At 48.8% G+C, this 18,407-nt stretch overlaps 1 protein-coding gene across 1 annotated transcript; it reads right to left on the reverse strand.

Annotated features, from left to right (window-relative positions):
• Positions 1–7,625: 7,625 nt before the first annotated feature.
• LOC100382039 (uncharacterized) lies at positions 7,626–13,213 on the reverse strand. The gene is made up of 9 exons (NM_001361572.1): positions 12,938–13,213; positions 12,321–12,392; positions 11,198–11,293; positions 10,874–11,095; positions 10,214–10,311; positions 10,002–10,089; positions 9,580–9,930; positions 9,259–9,507; positions 7,626–8,942 (listed from the first exon to the last, which is right to left on the reverse strand). Exons 1-9 carry the CDS (start codon positions 13,082–13,084, stop codon positions 7,908–7,910), a joined length of 2,358 nt encoding a protein of 785 aa, NP_001348501.1. The 5' UTR covers positions 13,085–13,213; the 3' UTR covers positions 7,626–7,907.
• Positions 13,214–18,407: the final 5,194 nt, after the last annotated feature.

Here is an 18,407-nt window from a genome sequence, read left to right on the forward strand (position 1 = left end):
GGAGGCGAATCACATAGCGCACATGTTTCCCGTGGGGCGAGATGAAGAGCAAGCCAGCACCTGCTCCGGTTTTCATCAGCGACCCATCGAAGTACATGGTCCAAAGTTCGGCTTGGATCGGAGCTGTCGGCAACTGGGTGTCGACCCATTCAGCCAGGAAGTCTGCCAAGACTTGAGATTTTATGGCCTTCCGAGGGGCGAATGAAAGTGTTTTGCCCATGAGTTCCACTACCCATTTCGCTATCCTACCCGAGGCCTCTCGGCACTAGATGATCTCTCCTAGGGGGAAGGATGACACCACAGTCACCAGATGAGACTCGAAGTAGTGTCGCAATTTTCGTCGTGTTAGAATTACTGCATACAGTAGCTTCTGGATTTGTGGGTAGCGGATCTTGGTCTCAGATAGCACCTCGCTGATGAAGTAGACCGGCCTCTGGACGAGCAGTGCATGTCCTTCTTCCCGTCTCTCGACTACGATCGCGGCGCTGACCACCTGAGTGGTTGCGACTACGTAGATCAAGAGGGCTTCTCCCAGAGCGGGGGGCACCAAGATGGGCGCATTGGTAAGGAGTGCCTTTAAGTTTCCGAGGGCTTCCTCGGCCTCGGGGGTCCAAGAGAAGCGCTCGGCCTTCCTTAAGAGGCGGTACAAGGGCAATCCTCTCTCGCCAAGGCGCGAGATGAAGCGGCTCAGAGCCGCAAGGCATCCCATGACCCTTTGTACTCCCTTTAAATCTTTGATGGGTCCCATGTTGGTGATGGCCGCGATTTTCTCCGGGTTGGCCTCGATGCCTCGTTCGGAGACGATGAACCCTAGGAGCATGCCTCGGGGGACTCCGAAGACACACTTCTCGGGATTGAGTTTCACTCCTTTTGCACGCAGGCACCCGAAAGTCACTTCGAGGTCAGAGAGGAGGTCGGAGGCTTTCCTTGTCTTGACAACAATGTCATCGACATAAGCCTCGACCATTCTGCCGATGTGCTCTCCGAACACGTGGTTCATGCACCTTTGGTAGGTTGCACCCGCATTCCTCAAGCCAAATGGCATAGTAGTATAACAATACATGCCAAAAGGCGTGATGAAAGAAGTCGCGAGCTGGTCGGACTCTTTCATCTTGATTTGGTGATAGCCTGAATAGGCATCGAGGAAAGACAGGGTTTCGCACCCAGCAGTGGAGTCCACAATTTGATCGATGCGAGGCAGAGGGTAGGGAACCTTTGGACATGCTTTGTTTAGACCAGTGTAGTCTACGCACATCCTCCATTTCCCACCTTTTTCTTTACAAGTACAGGGTTATCTAACCATTCTGGATGGAATACCTCTTTCATGAACCCTGCAGCCATCAGCTTGTGGACCTCCTCGCCTATGGCCCTGCGCTTCTCTTCATCAAAACGGCGCAGGTGCTGCTTCATGAGTCGGGCATCGGCTCGGATATCCAGCGAGTGCTCGGCGACATCCCTCGGTATGCCTGGCATGTCCGAGGGACTCCACGCAAAAATTTCGGCGTTTGCATTGAGGAAGTCGACGAGCACTGCTTCCTATTTGGGGTCGAGCTCGGAGCCGACCCTGACGTGCTTGCAGGCATCGTTACTGGGGTCGAGGGCGACGGTCTTAACCGCCTCGACCGGTTTGAAGTTGCCGGCGTGGCGCTTCGCATCAGGCGCCTCCTTGGAGAGGCAATCCAGGTCGGCGATGAGGGCCTCGGACTCGGCGATGGCCTCAGCGTACTCCACGCATTCCACGTCGCACTCATAAGCGTGGCGGTACGTGGATTCGACGATGATGATTCCGTTGGGGCCTGGAATCTTGAGCTTGAGGTACGTGTAGTTGGGGACGACCATGAACTTGGCATAGCACGGTCTTCCCAACACCACGTGATAGGTCCCTCGGAACCCGACCACCTCGAACGTGAGGGTTTCCCTGCGGAAGTTGGAGGGAGTTCCGAAGCAGACGGGCAAATCAAGTTGCCCAAGGGGCAGGACGCGCTTACCGGGGACGATCCCGTGAAAGGGTGCTGCACCGGCCCGGATCATGGACAGATCTATCCCCAAGAGCCTTAGGGTCTCGGCGTAGATGATGTTGAGGCTGCTGCCTCCGTCCATGAGGACCATGGTGAGCCTAGCGTTGCCGATGATGGGGTCGACGACAAGCGGGTACCTTCCTGGGCTCGGCACATAGTCGAGGTGGTCGCCTTGGTCGAAGGTGATGGGCTTGTCGGACCAGTCTAGGTAGACCGGCGCCGCTACCTTCACCGAGCAGACCTCCCGACGCTCCTGCTTGCGGTGCCGAGCCGAGGCGGTCGCCACCTGTCCGCCGTAGATCATGAAGCAGTCACGGACCTCCGGGAACTCCTCATCCTTGTCGCCCCCCTTCTGGTTGTTGCCTTGGTCCTTGCCACCTTCTGCCGAGGGTCCCGCCTTGATGAAGTAACGACAGAGCATGTCGCACTCCTCAAGGGTGTGCTTGACGGGACCCCTGTGATAGGGGCATGACTCCTTGAGCATCTTGTCAAACGTGATGACTCCTCCAGGAGGCTTCCGAGGATTCATGTGCTCGGCAGCAGCGACGAGATCCGCGTTAATGGCGTCGCGTTTTGCTTGCGCCTTCTTCTTGGCCTTCTTTTTCGAGCCACGCTGGACGGACGCCTCGGGGGCGTCTTCCTTCTGTCTTCCCTAAGGCTGCTTGTCCTTCCGGAAGATGGCTTCAATCGCCTTCTGACTAGAGGCGAACTTGGTGGCGATGTCCATCAATTCGCTCGCCTTGGTGGGAGTCTTGCGCCCCAGTTTGCTCACCAGGTCCCGGCACGTGGTGCCAGCGAGGAACGCCCCGATGACGTCCGAGTCGGTGATGTTGGGCAGCTCGGTGCGCTGCTTTGAAAACCGCCAGATGTACTCTCGTAGTGATTCCTCTGGCTACTGGCGGCAGCTTCGGAGATCCCATGAGTTCCCAGGGCGCACGTACGTACCTTGGAAGTTCCCCGCGAAGGCCTTGACTAGGTCGTCCCAGTTGGAGATCTGCGCAGGAGGCAGATGCTCCAGTGCCCGGGCAGCGTCGGAGAGGAAGAGAGGGAGGTTGCGGATGATGAGGTTGTCGTCGTCCGTCCCTCCCAGCTGGCATGCCAGCCGGTAGTCCGCAAGCCACAACTCTGGCCTTGTCTCCCCTGAGTACTTGGTGATGGTAGTCGGGGCTCGGAACCGGGCCGGGAACGGCGCCCGTCGTATGGCCCGGCTGAAGGCTCGCGGACCTGGCGGTTCGGGCGAGGGGCTCCGATCCTCCTCACTGTCGTAGCGTCCTCCGCGCTTGGGGTGGTAGCCTTGACGCACCCTCTCCTCGAGGCGGGCACGACGGTCGCGGTGGCGCTGCTCGTCGCCGAGGCGATCCGGGGTCGTGGGTGTCCTGTCCCGTGTGCGCTCGGTGCGGACCGAGGCCTCCCGTATGCGTCGGGAGGGCGTTGCGCGATGCTCCGAGGGGCACCCTTGCCTTCGAGAGGCAGAGCTCTTGGCTCGTCGGACTGCGGCATCTTCCAGGAGATCCTTGAGTTTGCCTTGGATACGCCGCCCCTCGGTGGTGGATGGCTCCGGCATTGTTCGGAGTAGCATCGCTGCTGCAACTAGATTCTGGCCGACCACGCTGAAAGCCGGGGGCAGCCCCGCCCTGGCATTGCCAACGATACGGCGCTGGATGTCTCGGGCCCGATGACGCGCTTCTCCGGCGAGTGCTCGACCTGCCCACTCCTGCTCGATGTTTTGTCGGAGCTGCACAAGCCGCCCTACTTCTTCGTCGAGCTTGGCCTGCATCTCGCATAATTGCTCGAGCTGTGTGTCATGACCCCCCGCAGGGACTGGGACCACAGCTAGCTCCCGCGGGATGTCAACGCGAGACGCAGGCACAGGGGTGTCGCCATCTTCTGGCATGCCGAGGTGGTTGCCTTCGCCATGATCTCCCTGATCGATGTGGAAACACTCGCGACTTGAGTCGTAACCCTCGTCGTCAAAGCCGTGGTCATCGTCAGAGCAGCCGGAGAGGCAGTAGTCACATGCGGACATGAAGTCTAGCATGGCACTGGGATCACGGAGTCCGGAGAAATCCCAACCGAAGTTGGAGTCGTCGTCTTCCTCGGAACCCACGGGTCCGGAGGTTGAGACGGCCGTCAGTCGGTCCCAAGATGACGACATATGGTACCCTGGAAGGTTAGGGTATGCCTTTGCGAAAGCGCTTACCGAAGCGAGGTCGCTTGGTGGATCGAAACTAAATCTAAAGGGAACAGGGTGGAAAACGGACGGTACCTCTTGGTCGATGGACGGTGTTGGAGTCGCGTCGGGGACGGACTGCACCGTTATCTCATGTACGAGGCTAACGCCCAGCAAGTCCTTTGCGAGGGTGTTGGCATCATCAGTCCGTTCGGGGTTGGCGCGTTGCGGGGAAGCGACACCCATCGTTGTCTCAGGTGCTTGGACAACACCCGACATGTCCCCCGCAGGGGTGCCGGCGTCGTCAACTCGCTCTGGCCCGACAGCCGACGAAGTGACGCCTCCTGCATGGCCACGGTTGCCCCGTCTCCTCCTCCTCCGGCGAGGAGGGTGGCGGGGCAAACCCGGGTGTTCCTCTTCTGCCACGGTGGGAAGTCGTCGTCGAGTTCGACACCGCCGAGCGAGTCGACGACCGTCGTTGTTGTCGCGCTGTGAGGGGAGGAGTACCATGTCGTAGCTGCCGTCGCGGGACATGAACTCGAGACTCCCAAAGCGGAGCATCGTCCCGGGTTGAAGAGGCTGCTGAGGGCTACCCATCTGGAACTCAACGGGAAAGTGTTCGTTAACACGCAGCGAGCCCCTACCTGGCGCGTCAACTGTCGGCGTTTCGGACCCGCGAGGTCCGTCAACCGACCAGTGAATTTGTTGTTGCGTGCCCCTGCCCAGATGGGTTGATGCAAGATGGAACACAAGAGGGAAATGAGGCTTATGTTATCTCGCACCGGAGTGCTCGTAGTAGGGGTTACAAGCGTCGCGAGAGAGCGAGGGCGAGAGCGAGAAGGAGAGAGTCCATGTGCGCGTCCGTCTCTGCCTATCTCGTCTGTCCTGCCTCCCACTATGTCAACGTCTTTGTGTCAACGTCTACCTGTGTCCACGTGAACGTGAACCTCTCTCAACGTGCCTTAGGAAGGCCCTGGACATCCCCTTTTATAGATACAAGGGGATGCCCAGCTGTACAATGGGGTGTAGCTATGTGCTAACGTGGCTGACGGAGAAGCGCCTTGAGCCCTGTACACGAGCTAACGTGGCCGTCGGAGAAGTGCCTTGAGCCATGTAGAAGCATAGCTGGCGGTGCGGCATGGATCCTGCTGACGTTTGCTTGCTTCCGTAGGGGGTTTGAGAGCAACCGACGTCATGGGCGCACGCGGGGAACCATCATTACATGTTACCGGAGTAACCTTAGATAGGACACCGGTCTTGTTCCTTCGTAGCCTGAGGCAGCTAGCTAGGGGTAGGGTAATGATGTATCCCCTGTAGCGTAGTCGGTCCGAGGCCTGGGGTCGGGCGAGGCAAAGACTTCTCCTGAGGCCGAGGCCGAGGTCAGGCGAGGATGTGACTCCTCCCGAGGCCGAGGCTGAGGCCGAGGCCTGGGGTCGGGCGAGGCGGAGACCTTCTCCCGAGGACGAGGCTGAGGCCGAGGCCTGAGGTCGGGCGAGGCGGAGCTCCCTGTTGCACCCGAGGCCGAACTCGTGGAAGATCGTGACGCAGTTTTACCCTGGTGGTTGGCACAGCAGTCGGAACGGGGTGAATAGCGCTGTTTTCCTGTCAGATCGGTCAGTGAAAGGGGCGAAGTGACTGCGGTCACTTCGACCTTGCCGACTGAGGCACGCGTGTTAGGATAAGGTGTCAGGCGATCTCCGCATTAAATGCGCATGCGATACGGTCGGCTGGTAGGGCGATCCGGTCGAGGTCGCTGCACGACAAAGCTCGCCCAAGCTGGGTTTCAGGCGAGCCGAGGGTGCACTCACTGCCTGAGGAGGCCCTCGGGCGAGGCGTGAATCCGCCCGGGACTACTGTTCCCGCCCGAGGCCGAGGTTGGGCTCGGATGAGGTTGCGTCTCTTGGTAGACGAGGCCCTGACTTTGAACCGCGCTTTATCAGTTGTTTATGGTTTGTTCTGAAGATGTTTTTCGGTCGTGTTTAGGAGTATTGGGGGTACCCCTAATTACGGCACCCGACACTTTTGGTTCAACAAGCTCCACCAAAAGAAAGGAGGTATATGTTGAGCATTGTTTATGGCTGGACGGTCTGGTCCTAGAGGTCAGACGGTCCGCGGCCTGGACGGTTCGATGTGGCGACGCATACGGTCTGCGCGAGAACCGAATTAATTAGGATTCATAATTCTTGCGCGATTTGTTAGCAAACTCCATGGGTTTGGTTTGGGAACCGACTTGTAACGGGTTTAGACCTCCCCTCAGTGGCGGATCCAGAAATGAGTTAAAGCCTTAAAGGGAGGCTGACTTCCGAGAGACGAGTGGCAGAGACAACACAAGCTTCTTTTTTTCCATTCTCTTCTAATATCCACCTCTTCTATATAGAGGGGAGATGCAAACTGATAGACTTGTTCTCTCTTCTCCTTTCTCCTCTATTTTCCTGTACACTTCACCTCTATCTACCATAGAGTTTCATGGCTATAGGGAGCTAGAGCCCCCCTCCCCCCCTCCCCCAAAACCTAACCCCCTTTGGATCCGCCCATGCTTCTCTCTATATAAGTGCTTGTTCAGTTTTTCCTATCCCATGTGGATTAGATGAGATTAGAAAAAAATTATGAAAGATTTTGATTTATTTGTGATTGAAACATATCCAATCTCATCCAATCTACATGGATTGAGAGCAAAACGAACAGACCCTAAATGAATAGATTTTATTTTGGTATAGAGGGAGTTCCAGTATTTCTATAAAGACGGATTTTATTTTGGTACAGAACGAGTATCAGATAAGACAAGTCTATTGTATTGTATAGGCTGTCATATACTATTGAACTAAGACTATTTAATTACTTCATGTGTACAAAACCATAGTACACGATACCGAGAAAATACAAACGATACCGAGTCAATGCTTTAACAGACACGGGCTTTTCACCTGTCAATGGAAAATTGCTTAAGCTGGCACCTTGTGGCATAACTAAACTAGCGTGACAGACACCTTGTGGCTCAACTTGACTGCCAATTCCCAACTCCTAGGCCACCCAAGACATAAAAGCGCTGAACACATACTGTGTGCATGCGCAGTCAAATCGAATACTATGCGCATACACAACCAAAATCTAATCTTCAGTTAAACAGCATGGAAATCCAAAGCCCAAAGGAAGAAACACCACAAGAACCTAGGCAGATCGAGTCATGACTCCTAAATAAAGGCAAAATATACTGTAACAGACAAAACGGTCCAAAACCATAGTACAACGTTACAAAAAGTGTAGTCGCAGGAAAAGAACTAGCAACAGTTTAAGTGGACACGAAAACATCATATATTTAGCCTTGTTCATCTGGGGCCTCCAGCAAAATAAGCTGGTCGCCCAAGGGTAAAATCCATGGCTTCTTTCTTTCCATCCTGGTCCAAACAATAATAATAATAATAAATTAACACTCATCTGATCTCGCAAAATTATACAGCCCAAAACTGGCTGTTCCTCGCATCTTTGGTACTGCGTTCCTTGGACATCTAGGGCTTGTTTGGGAGCAAGTGAAATGAAGGGGATTGAGGGGGCTATAATCCTCTACTATTTAAAATTGAATAGTGGGGGATTCTAACCCCTCCAATCCCCTCTATTACCCTTACTCCCAAACAAGGCCCTAAGCTACAGGGAATACACGACACTGTCTTTCGCAAGAGACAGCATCTGAAAAAGTTGGTTGGCCAAAGCTGCTAAGAGGATTATTCCAAAAGGCTGTTGCAAGCGTCTATTACAGCAGCATGTGAGCCTAAGATTGTCTGGCCCGATGGGTTTGCTTCCAAGGTTTTCTTGACAGCATCAAAAACTGCTTTGCGGTACATGGTATCCTCCATTTTCTTTAAAATCTCCTCCATAACTTCAAATCTCAAGGCACCTAACAAAGTCAGGCGAGCAATAATCTCACCAAATTGCGTTGGAGCTTTAGGAAGGTCAATCCCAATGTCATCCAACAGAGCACCGTATAACAAGCAACCGGATTCCAGGTCTTGAGTCTTGAAAATTTTCTTTGTGTACAGATGCTCCAGTAGCCTAACGAGAGGATCAACAAAATTGGTCCCTTTATCTAGGGCAAGATTGACAGCTTCTTTAACAATCTCTGGGTAGTAACCACGATTCTGCAACTCCTCGATACATTGCTGTGCTTCATCTAAAATACGTATGCTGAAATACTCCTCAAGAAGAGCTATTGTTTTCTTCTTAAGCTCAGCAGAGTTCCCCTTGGGAGCACTGGCTGGTTTATCAGGAGCAGGGGCAAGAGCTGGTGCTGCACTTAATGGTTTTGGTGATGGTGTAATTTGAGGTGTGGGCTCAGGCCCAAAGCTGAGAGGACGTGATGGTGGGGCACCAGTTCCCAAAAGTGCGCTCTTGCCAATTAGTCCTGCGCCACTGCCTTGAGGAAGAAGCCTCGTGTTAATAGATGATGTCTTGTGAACTGTTGATGGCTTATTAAGCAACGGCCCCTGGTTGCGAATCGAGTCCCCTCTTGGCATCGATTTAGAACGGGCAACTTCCCAGTTATCATTGTCCAACCCAGGCATTCCAGGCATCTTTCTTGAACCAGGCATCCCAGGCATCATGCCTCCAGTTCCTGGCCGATTCATTGGAAATGCCCCTCCAGGCAAAAGGGCTCCTCCTGGTGAGCTACGGCCATTCCTAATGCCAGATGCTGCTCCAGGTCGTAATCCAAGGTTCTTTTCTGCCTCGGAGTGAATTTCACTGATTTTCTTGGCCTTAATCTGAAAGTCACAAACAGCATAGGTTTCAGAATATTTTTTCGAGGAACTGGAAGTGGGCCTATGTATGAAATATGATACCAAGAAGCTTCTAAGTGATGAATCAATATCACAAATTCATTATATGCATCCAAAATTTAGAGTTGAGCATTAACTTCAGTAAAATTCATGCTGGCATATCAAAGTAACGGAATGGTTCTAAGTATGTCGTCCAATCATGTAGTACACATGAAATCAAGACACTAATATTTAATGCCATTACAAATTCAAGGAATGTAAAGTAGTTAAATCATAAATACAATAGAGTGATTTTAATTACCTCCTCTCGTCGAGGCACCCAGTTATTTGACCGGAGATCAATCACATCACGAACCATAAACCTCAAACGTGGTGCAAGCTGGGGATTCATTGTTAGCTCCTTCATCTGGATAAAGTAGGTATCATTGATCCGCCGAGACTTTGGGTTTTCATCAAGCTGTTTACCAATCGTATTGAAGAAATGACAGATGGCCTCAACATCTTCCTCTTCAGGGCATGTTTTTTTATCTGGCCCAGACCCCAATAGCTCCTGCATACGAAGAATGGATTAGAAGAGTTCTCACATGATAGTAGAGGTACTTTGTTAGTTCCTGGTATGTACCATAACAATGTGATGAACTATCTTCTCAGGAACCATTCTTTGCTTGAGTAGCTCACCAATTAGCCGAATATTTCCAAGTGTTCTAAGTTTGACCAACCGTTCTTTGTCCCTTCTCTCCATCTCTTGGTCAGGGCCAGTTAATTTAGCAATATCAGCTCTTAAGCTGCTAGCACCTTCAAAGGCTTCCTGACAATTGTTCAATAGTACACGCTTGAATGTGATCTCTTTGCCACCTGGCTCTTCAGGAGGGAATGTCGGGAGCTTTTCATTGAGATCGGAACAAAGTTGAGCATACATAGGACAGAAAGTGGGCTCAAAAACTGCCTTCTCAAATATGAGATTTATAACATCCTGATCAAGAGCAGTAGGGAAGATGTCAGAAAACAAAAGGCTGTAGACATATGGTGGTAAATAAAACAAACCTTCAAGATATCAGCTGTAGTAATTCCAGCTTCCATTAGTTGACCCTTCAGAAGATCGAATTTCTCTGGTGTAAGTTTGTTCAGTATACTGCATAATTAAGAACAATTAAACAAAAACATAATGGAGAACAAGGAACAGGGAAAGTTTCACTATAGATTAGACAAACAACACACTTCAAAACCCGATTAGGAAGGTAAAATCATTACATTACCCTTTCACTGTTTTCAACACTCTTTCTTTCTCCGAGAGATTGCCTCTTCGGGCTGACCAGGGCACTTCAGCCTTGATAAGAGCAGGGGTAGAGCCAAACTGGAATTTGGTAAAAAGAACAGTGCAATTATGATCCAAAGAGTAGTTACATGAAAAAAATAACAGACGGATCTGCAAAATGGCTATCCCGTCCCACCTATATACATAATGCAGCAATACAGTATGTAAGATAAAAGGCATATATATTGTTCACAATGTCAAACTGGTGTTTTCCGTTACACTTCGTTCTTAGTGCAACATCATGTCATTTGCATGTCCAACATTCGTAGCCAGATTTAGCCTAATCACATGGGGTACTGCAAATTCCTAGGTCAGGCGTTTAGGTAAATAAATGATCCCTACATTAATATAGTGATAGGTCAGAAGAATGAAGTTGGTCTACAAAATTTAACAGAAAGAGTTGCGTCAAACAAGCATTGGTTGTAAATTGGTAGCTAACCAAATCAGTTTCATGTTGTGACCACAGAGCAAAATAAAATATGCAAAATATAAAAAGCACAGGCAAATAATCAAAATGCAAGGAAGAAAACAAATAATGGAATAGTAAGATGGAACGGGGAAAATAACTAGTAGAGGTGTTCATACACTCCTTTGAATGTACCTGAGCTTTCGAAGCAAACTGGGAGCTTAACTGATCTTGTCTGTTAGCTTGCTCTTGTTGCCTACCACTAGAGGTGTAGGCTTCTTTAGCCTCGCGTATGTTGTCCCAAGATTTCTCTTCATTAGCCGAAGGCGGTTGTGCAGACCGTGCACGCCAATCACGATTATCCGTCTCAGCATACCGATTCTGTGCTTGTGTTTGACCTTGGACTTGTCCTTGAACCTGAAAATTGCATTTCAATGGTTTAATAAAACAGAATCTTGTGAATATTTGAGAAAATAAGAAGGTAAAAGAAAAGACACCAGCAGAAGGTGAGGGGCTCACAGCTGAATCATTGTGAATCCAGGTCTGATCTTCACCATGAAGCTCTATATCAATCTCTTGCTTGAGCCTTAAAATGTCCTCAGACACATCAACAAGCTGCCAAGAACGGGAAGACCCATAATCAGTATATGGAAATTTGACGAACTGTATACATACCACATGATTCCCAATCACAAACATGGATCATTAATTTATCTAACGTCCATGTCATAGGAAATGTGCCTCCAAAAAAAGATAACCAAGTCTTTATATCTAGACCCATCCAGCCTTTCCAGTTGTCACCCTCTTCAAATTAGAACTATCCATATTCGGGTACACGTAGGAGCTTAAAAATTCAAATTAAATGAAGTCATCTAAAATTGCTACTGACAAGAGAGAAACCCAATCAGCTATGAAGCTTCATGCATTTCTGTTTGACACCTACATATGCAACTTCATCAGCATCCATCTACTGTGAATGCCTCTACATCCATCCTGAGTTTTCTTTAGTTCAGAAAAGTAGACCGACTTTGGATACAGCACTGACTCCAAAATATAAATTTCACAGAGACGTACAAGCGCCAAAGTGTTTACTTAACAAAAAGAAGAAACTGAAAGTGCTACTAACAGAATGGTCATACACCATATTCTTCAGAGCAATATAGAAACTGCTGTAAAAACTATTGGCCGAAGTTGTCATGTTACTGCACAAACACTTAAGAGTAGCATTCACTTGCAAGAGGGGGGCATTTTCTCAAAAAATGTATGCTCTTTTTGCCACAGCTACATTATATGATATACAAGATATTCAAAGAGAATCTCTGCAAACTTCAGATATGACAAGCTACATTATATCAGTGTTATCCTAAACGCTAAACGGTAAACAGTCGGTCATCCTCTGTTTAGCATTTAATCAGACTACACGGGCGTTTAAACGGACTAAAAACGGATTATACGGGATTAAACGGCATAAACAGCCAACACAGTTAGCTACTGAGCAGCGTTTAAACAGCGTGTAAACGGTCTAAACGGCCGTTTAGGATAAAATAGCATTATATACACTGTTCTTTAAAACCATAAAATGACACATCTAAGAAGACATCTGCAGAAATTTGTTTTGTATGAATTATCAGATATTAAGTACCTCACGCAGCTCGAGAAGTTGATCTCTTGTGTAACGAACACGCTCACGTGGCTCAAAATGTGAATCACCGATCTGTACCAAAATATTAGCAATGTCAGGGTAGCACAAATGAGTCTACAGATCCATTGTAACTTCACACTAGCTATAGTATGTGATAAATTGAAGAAAACAAACCCAGTCGAAGCAGAGTGCAGTGTACAAAACAGTTGAGCCTACTGAGAACAAGTCCATGTGTGAAATAAACAGCATAGCAATGAAAGAAAGACTCGTGTTAACTGCTTAGCCACACAATATAGTATCCCAAGGACCACATACATGTGGAAGTGGAGCCCTAGGAGTTGAATCCCTGGGTAGGAGCATGTCATGCATCAGAATCTACCTAATCGCATATCAGGTAGTATCAATCATTTGGTACGCATCAACACCTCATAAGTAAAAACTCATTAAGAGGCGTGGAGACTACTAAATCTGGACGCGCCACCAAGAAGTCTACAATTAACTAGTCCCCTAACAAGGAGATCCGATCGTTTGCCCCGGATCTCCACCTACCGCCCGCCACAAACCAATCGAACCCGCTACGTACAGCAAGCCATCCATCCAGATCGAGCTTTCCTCACCTTGGAGATGCCGGAGGCGCCACCGACGTGCAGGCGGAGGAAGTCTCCGGAAACGGAGGTGGCAAAGGCGGGGGAGAAGAGGCGGCCGGCGCGCGGGCCGCCGCCGCCGCCGGGGCGCAAGCTGATCACAGGCTGATCCGACTGCATGCTTGAGGAGAGAGAATCCGACCAGAAAGCGAATCACGCGGGAGTCGATCAAGGAATCGGCGAGCGCGCGGGGGGAAATCGCAGAGGAATCGAAGGTGGTGTCGGGAGGGTGGAAGGGTTCCGTCTGCGACCCCTCTTTCGAGGTAGATATGAGACGGGAAGGGAGACGGGACGAGGTGGGTTTTATCGGTGGAGCTAGGGCTGTGGGGCTGTATCGTAGTTTGATACGGAGTGGTGAGGGTAGTTTCGTCATTGCGTCCAAGGTTTTGCCAACGAGGCTTGCATCCGACGGTCCTCCGAGGAACCCTTGCTGGCGTGCGCTCGTTCGGGCGGTGACGGGTAATGACGGTTCTGACCAGGTGAGATGGGGATATTTGCAGCTGGGTACCCTTTTGGAGCTGGGCAGGGATGTTATCTCGTCTCCAGCAATACGCCGGTTGGAACCGGCCGTTACTAATATTCTTTTTTAATCTATGGCGAAAATCTCTACTACTATTCCTACTACTATTAAGAAAGCAAAGTAAACGCCTCGTGCGATACCATGGTTACGCCCGTCTCCGCCCTCATCTGCCCCGCCCGCGATGGTAATCACCAAGTCCCCCTCCTCTGCGGCGTTTACCCCAATCTGCCATTCCCACGCCACGAAAGGATCATGCTCCTCCAATGCCCACGGCCACTCCCCAGCGCCGCGCCACCCCCCTCCGCTTCACGCACGACACCAGATCTGCGACGGCGGCTGGTGGACGCCACGCCGCACGTGACGGTGGGTGGCGCTCCACTTTCCGTGCTGTGGCGGTTCGAATACTGACCGCAGCTCACGCCCCTCCCTCCTCTTTTGTCCCTGCAGTGAGGCGGATCCTGCCTAGCCGTGCCAGCCCGGTGGCGATGAGCGTAAGCGGGCGATGGACGACTGCGTCCCCCTACACTTGCTCCTGAGGTACCTACCACTACCAGTTGTGCCGGGTTTCCCTTCCGGCCTTCTCTGCCTTGTCCACGTTCGGTTCTCAACTCACTCTGACGAAGACACACAAAGGAGGGGTCCGTCTAGCTTCTTCTTTGGTAGGTCTCGGTCATCCGTCAACCTGCAGGACGCGACGTCGGCGGTGAGCAGCGCCCGCGACCTGGCCAAGCCAGAGAACCCATTCAACAAGCGCGCGGCAGGTGCTCTAGTACTGCTCCATACGGAGGGTCGCGTCCACCACCTTGCTCAACGCGCTACAGCCCACAGCCAGCGACGACTGCAGTGGCTAGCTAGCTGATGAACGAGTCAACCGTTGGGTACGGGTGCAAACCAAGGAGGACGTACGGGTTACTACACATCAAGTAAGGCATATTTGTTGTTATGATAAGTGCACTCAAACAAGATGTTGTGGGTATAATCAAGCGAAATTGGAAGTCATGAGTTTCTATATGTTCTAAGGACTTGTTCGTTTGTTCAGGAATGGACCAGAAATCATTCCAGCTGATCAAAACTTATATAAATTAGAGAAACAAACCGGCTAAGAATTGTTCCATGTCTCCATTCCCGAAGAAACGAACGACCCCTAAGTGAGATTTCTAAATCGTATACTCCTGTCTCGGGATTATATATGATAAGGTTCTGGTGTTCTGCAGGTACTGTAGATCCTTGCAGTTGATGCCCATGCCTGCTGGTAGTGGGGGTGTTGCTCTTGTTTTATTTGTTTCAAAAGAGCGAAGAGTTCCTAAGGTCCGAATTGAAAACAAACAGCTTCAGAATTTTGTGAAAAAAAGAATTGTTGTTGCGATTGATTCATCTGGACACTATATACGCACCATTGGAGATATTGGTGACAAAAAACATAAACAGGGGAAGGTGTACTTAAATTTTGGAGTTGCATCATGCTTTAAAAGCGTTTAGAAGGGAAGGTTGATAATATTGTTGGTCTATCCAGTTAGAATAATCAATTTTATATCTATTTTGGCATGTATTCATAACCAGAAACCCCAAATATAAAAGAAAAACGGTGTTATTTTTATAAGCGCGGCGTTTCATTTGTTGCCATCACCAATAACATGTTAGAATGGGCTTGTAGAATACAAAAGTATTCACATGTTGCTTTACAATTTTTTAAGTGGTTGAAGGCTTCATTATTGCTTTGTTCGACTAGAGGAGGGCTATGTTTGCACCCAATCTGCCTAGGGCTAGGGTTGGTTCTCGCTCCGCTTGTATTGTAGCTCTTTTGAACTCTACACTCGGTATTGTAACATTATTGTATAAGACTTTGTTCCATCTGATGAAATAAATGTGGTACTAGCCTCCTGTGACTAGTAATTGTATCATATTTGGGTCTCAAAGGATGGGGACGCTTCACAATAGGTTGGTGCAAAGTAGTAAATGTTGAGGGGTCGCACAAGGTTGACCTGTTTATATACATGAGTGGGTGTAGAGGTAAAGGAATTGCAGTGTTCTTTATCATTGTTTTGTGGGATGAAAAATATAATAATTTGTTTCGAAGCTTTGGAGCTTTTATCATTTTCAATAACGAGCTCCAGGAAGATACTTTTTTAGACCGGCACAAGGCCTCACATGTTCATTCCGTGACCTAAGCTCATTACGAAAAACAAACTAATCCTACGAGGGCTAGTGATGGGGCCTCTATTACCGAAGGTCCTCAAAGCATTTTAGTATCAATCAAATGTGTTTCAGTTGCTCCAAAACAACAATGAAGGTGGCTTTCATATAAAGCATTGCATGAACAAGAGACGAAGCTAAGGAGTTTCAATTCGATCGGATTAACGTGTGGACGAGACCAAAGGAGAGAGCTTCGGTTCTGCGACACCGAAACACAAAGAAAATGTGGGTAAGAAAAATCCAATAGTTTGGCCAGCACGACAGAGAAGGGAAAAGTCAGTGTTACCCCTACAAGATTTATAGTTCATGTGTTTAGTCTGTGTGCATGTTTATAATTTCATACGAAGTTGTACCCACCACTATAAATAGGAACATAGTGCCATGCACAAACCTTACTTTTGGACAACTAGGGAGAACTGAATCTCTCCGCCTTCGAAGTCGTATAGCCTTGCCTTCGTGCTCATCTTTGTAAAGCCGAAGGTATAACTGCAATCACTTACGATATTAAACGACAAAGAAGGGTAATAAAATTGTAACAAATTATTTTGACATATCCTTGTGTTCTAACATTTTATATTATTGTTTATCCTTTAACATTCTCCCTTTGATTAATCTTTCTAAGGAGGATTAATTAAGGGCGAAGGAAGAATCAATTTATTTGTGTTATCTAGTTTTTTATTTCTTGTAGGAGTCAAAAGCAAGTGACTAACTTTCACCGAACAAATTGCACCCAGACTTAACACACCTTCAAAATATATGGTTCAAATCATTGGATAACACACTCTCCCTTGCTTACTCAAATCCAATGGACAATATTATTTGGATCATCCATCATCCCTCCCCCTTCCACACAATCTCGCCGCCCTCAACCTCCTTGACCCTCACTCACGTTGTCGCCACTGTTGACCCCTTCTCTCCCTATGTTCGTAGCATTAGCACATGTTATATGAAAGTCCTATTTTGTCATTGACTTATTTTCCAAAGCACAAAAGGCTAAACACAGACTTTTTTTTGTTCTTGTGACAATGGGCAACTCGTGTGCCTATTTTTTTGAGTTAGACTACACTCTCTTCTTTTGATTCCATATTTTCCTTTTGATGTAGTATTTTTTGAATGATGTTTTATAACACCCGATCAAAGATAAGAGAACAAAGCCACCCTCTAAAGTTATCAATCTTTAGAGGACAAGTACGTTGCTCAACGATCAACTAGGGTTTTATGGTGTGCCCTTATATAGGACTATAGAGCTGGTTATTCGATGCCAAATACTCAATCGCCACTCATGCATCATGTTTGCAGAGAGGTAGGTGTTGCAACGCGTATCACAAGCCCTGATTATAAGGAATCATTCCATCATGTTGCATTCGAGATGTGGTGTTAGCTAAGTCCTCATGACCAGTTTATAAGTGAAAGGATCACGATGCCCAAGAGGGGGTGAATTGGGTTTTTCTAAACTTCTTGCAAAAGATTAAACACTAAACAAGAGCCCAAACTCACCCAACTATTTAGCTAGATCACAAAAGCTAGGAATTGTTAAACAAACCCTAAGTCATCATGGCAAATACTAGGAACGAAAATACTCAAAGTAAATTGCTCAAAGTAATTGTGAAATGTAAAGCAAGGAAAACAAAACTCCTCCGAATTTTTACTGAGGTATAAGAGAGTCGGCACTCTCCACTAGCACTCGTTGGAGCACCCGTGCAAGGGTATAACTCCCTCCTTAGTCCTTGGCCCTCACAAGGACCAAGTGCTCACTATGAGATGATCCTTTGCCTCTCTGGTGCGGTGGATCTCTCATGGCCATGTACAATCGCCGAGCCGAGTTACCAACAAAGCCTCCAGGGTGATCACCGAGCTCCAATTGCCACCAAGCCGCTTAAGTGATGCTGATCACCAATAATAACAAGCTCTAGACTTTCACTTGACCATGACAAGCCTAATGTGAGTAGTGGGTGCACTAGGTGACTCTCTCTTGCACTAAGGAGACACTAGTCGCGGGATTATGATTTTCTAATCACCTCACTATGCAAACTCAAAGCAATGAATGTTATAGGGTTGGGACAACAAGACCATGAATGTGGTTGGCGGAGGGGGTATAAATACCCTAACAATCCAAAACTAGCGATTACTGTTCAGGCTCTCGGCTGGCACACCAGACCGATTTGGTGCGCCACCAGCGCGCCAGAACTAGCCGTTGCACTGACCGGGTACGACCTGCCACCGGTGCCCGCCCAAACCGATTTGGTGCACTAGGCTGGTAGACCCAGTCTGCAGAGCTCTCTGGAATATTGGTCCGGTGGTCCACCAAACCGGTCTAGTGACCACTACTAGACCGAGCACAGGGAGACCCCTCTGGCCGGACGGTCCAGTGACCCACCTTTACTATTCTAAGCGTTTTTTTTCAAATCGGTTTTCGCTCAAACTTTTTCGTGGACCTATGTGAGATACCTAGCACTAGTTTTATGCATGTGTAACCTACCACACTACATGAGATAAGTCTAGGTAAAGTTACTCGTCTAAAACCCCCTTTATAGTATGGCTAAAAACAAAATAAAAGGCCTATTCCTAATCTAAGTGTTCAATACTTAGAACTACTGATTCTTGACCTTTTAGACACCCTTCATCTACCATCTCTCTGATTTCCATCATCAGGGTGTTTTGTTGAAGTCCAATTACCTATATTGTGACTTAACTTATTGTGTAGTGTGCAAAACTTACGTTAGTCACAAC

This window comes from Zea mays, chromosome 10, assembly GCF_902167145.1.
Source record: "Zea mays cultivar B73 chromosome 10, Zm-B73-REFERENCE-NAM-5.0, whole genome shotgun sequence".
Lineage (NCBI taxonomy): Eukaryota > Viridiplantae > Streptophyta > Magnoliopsida > Poales > Poaceae > Zea > Zea mays.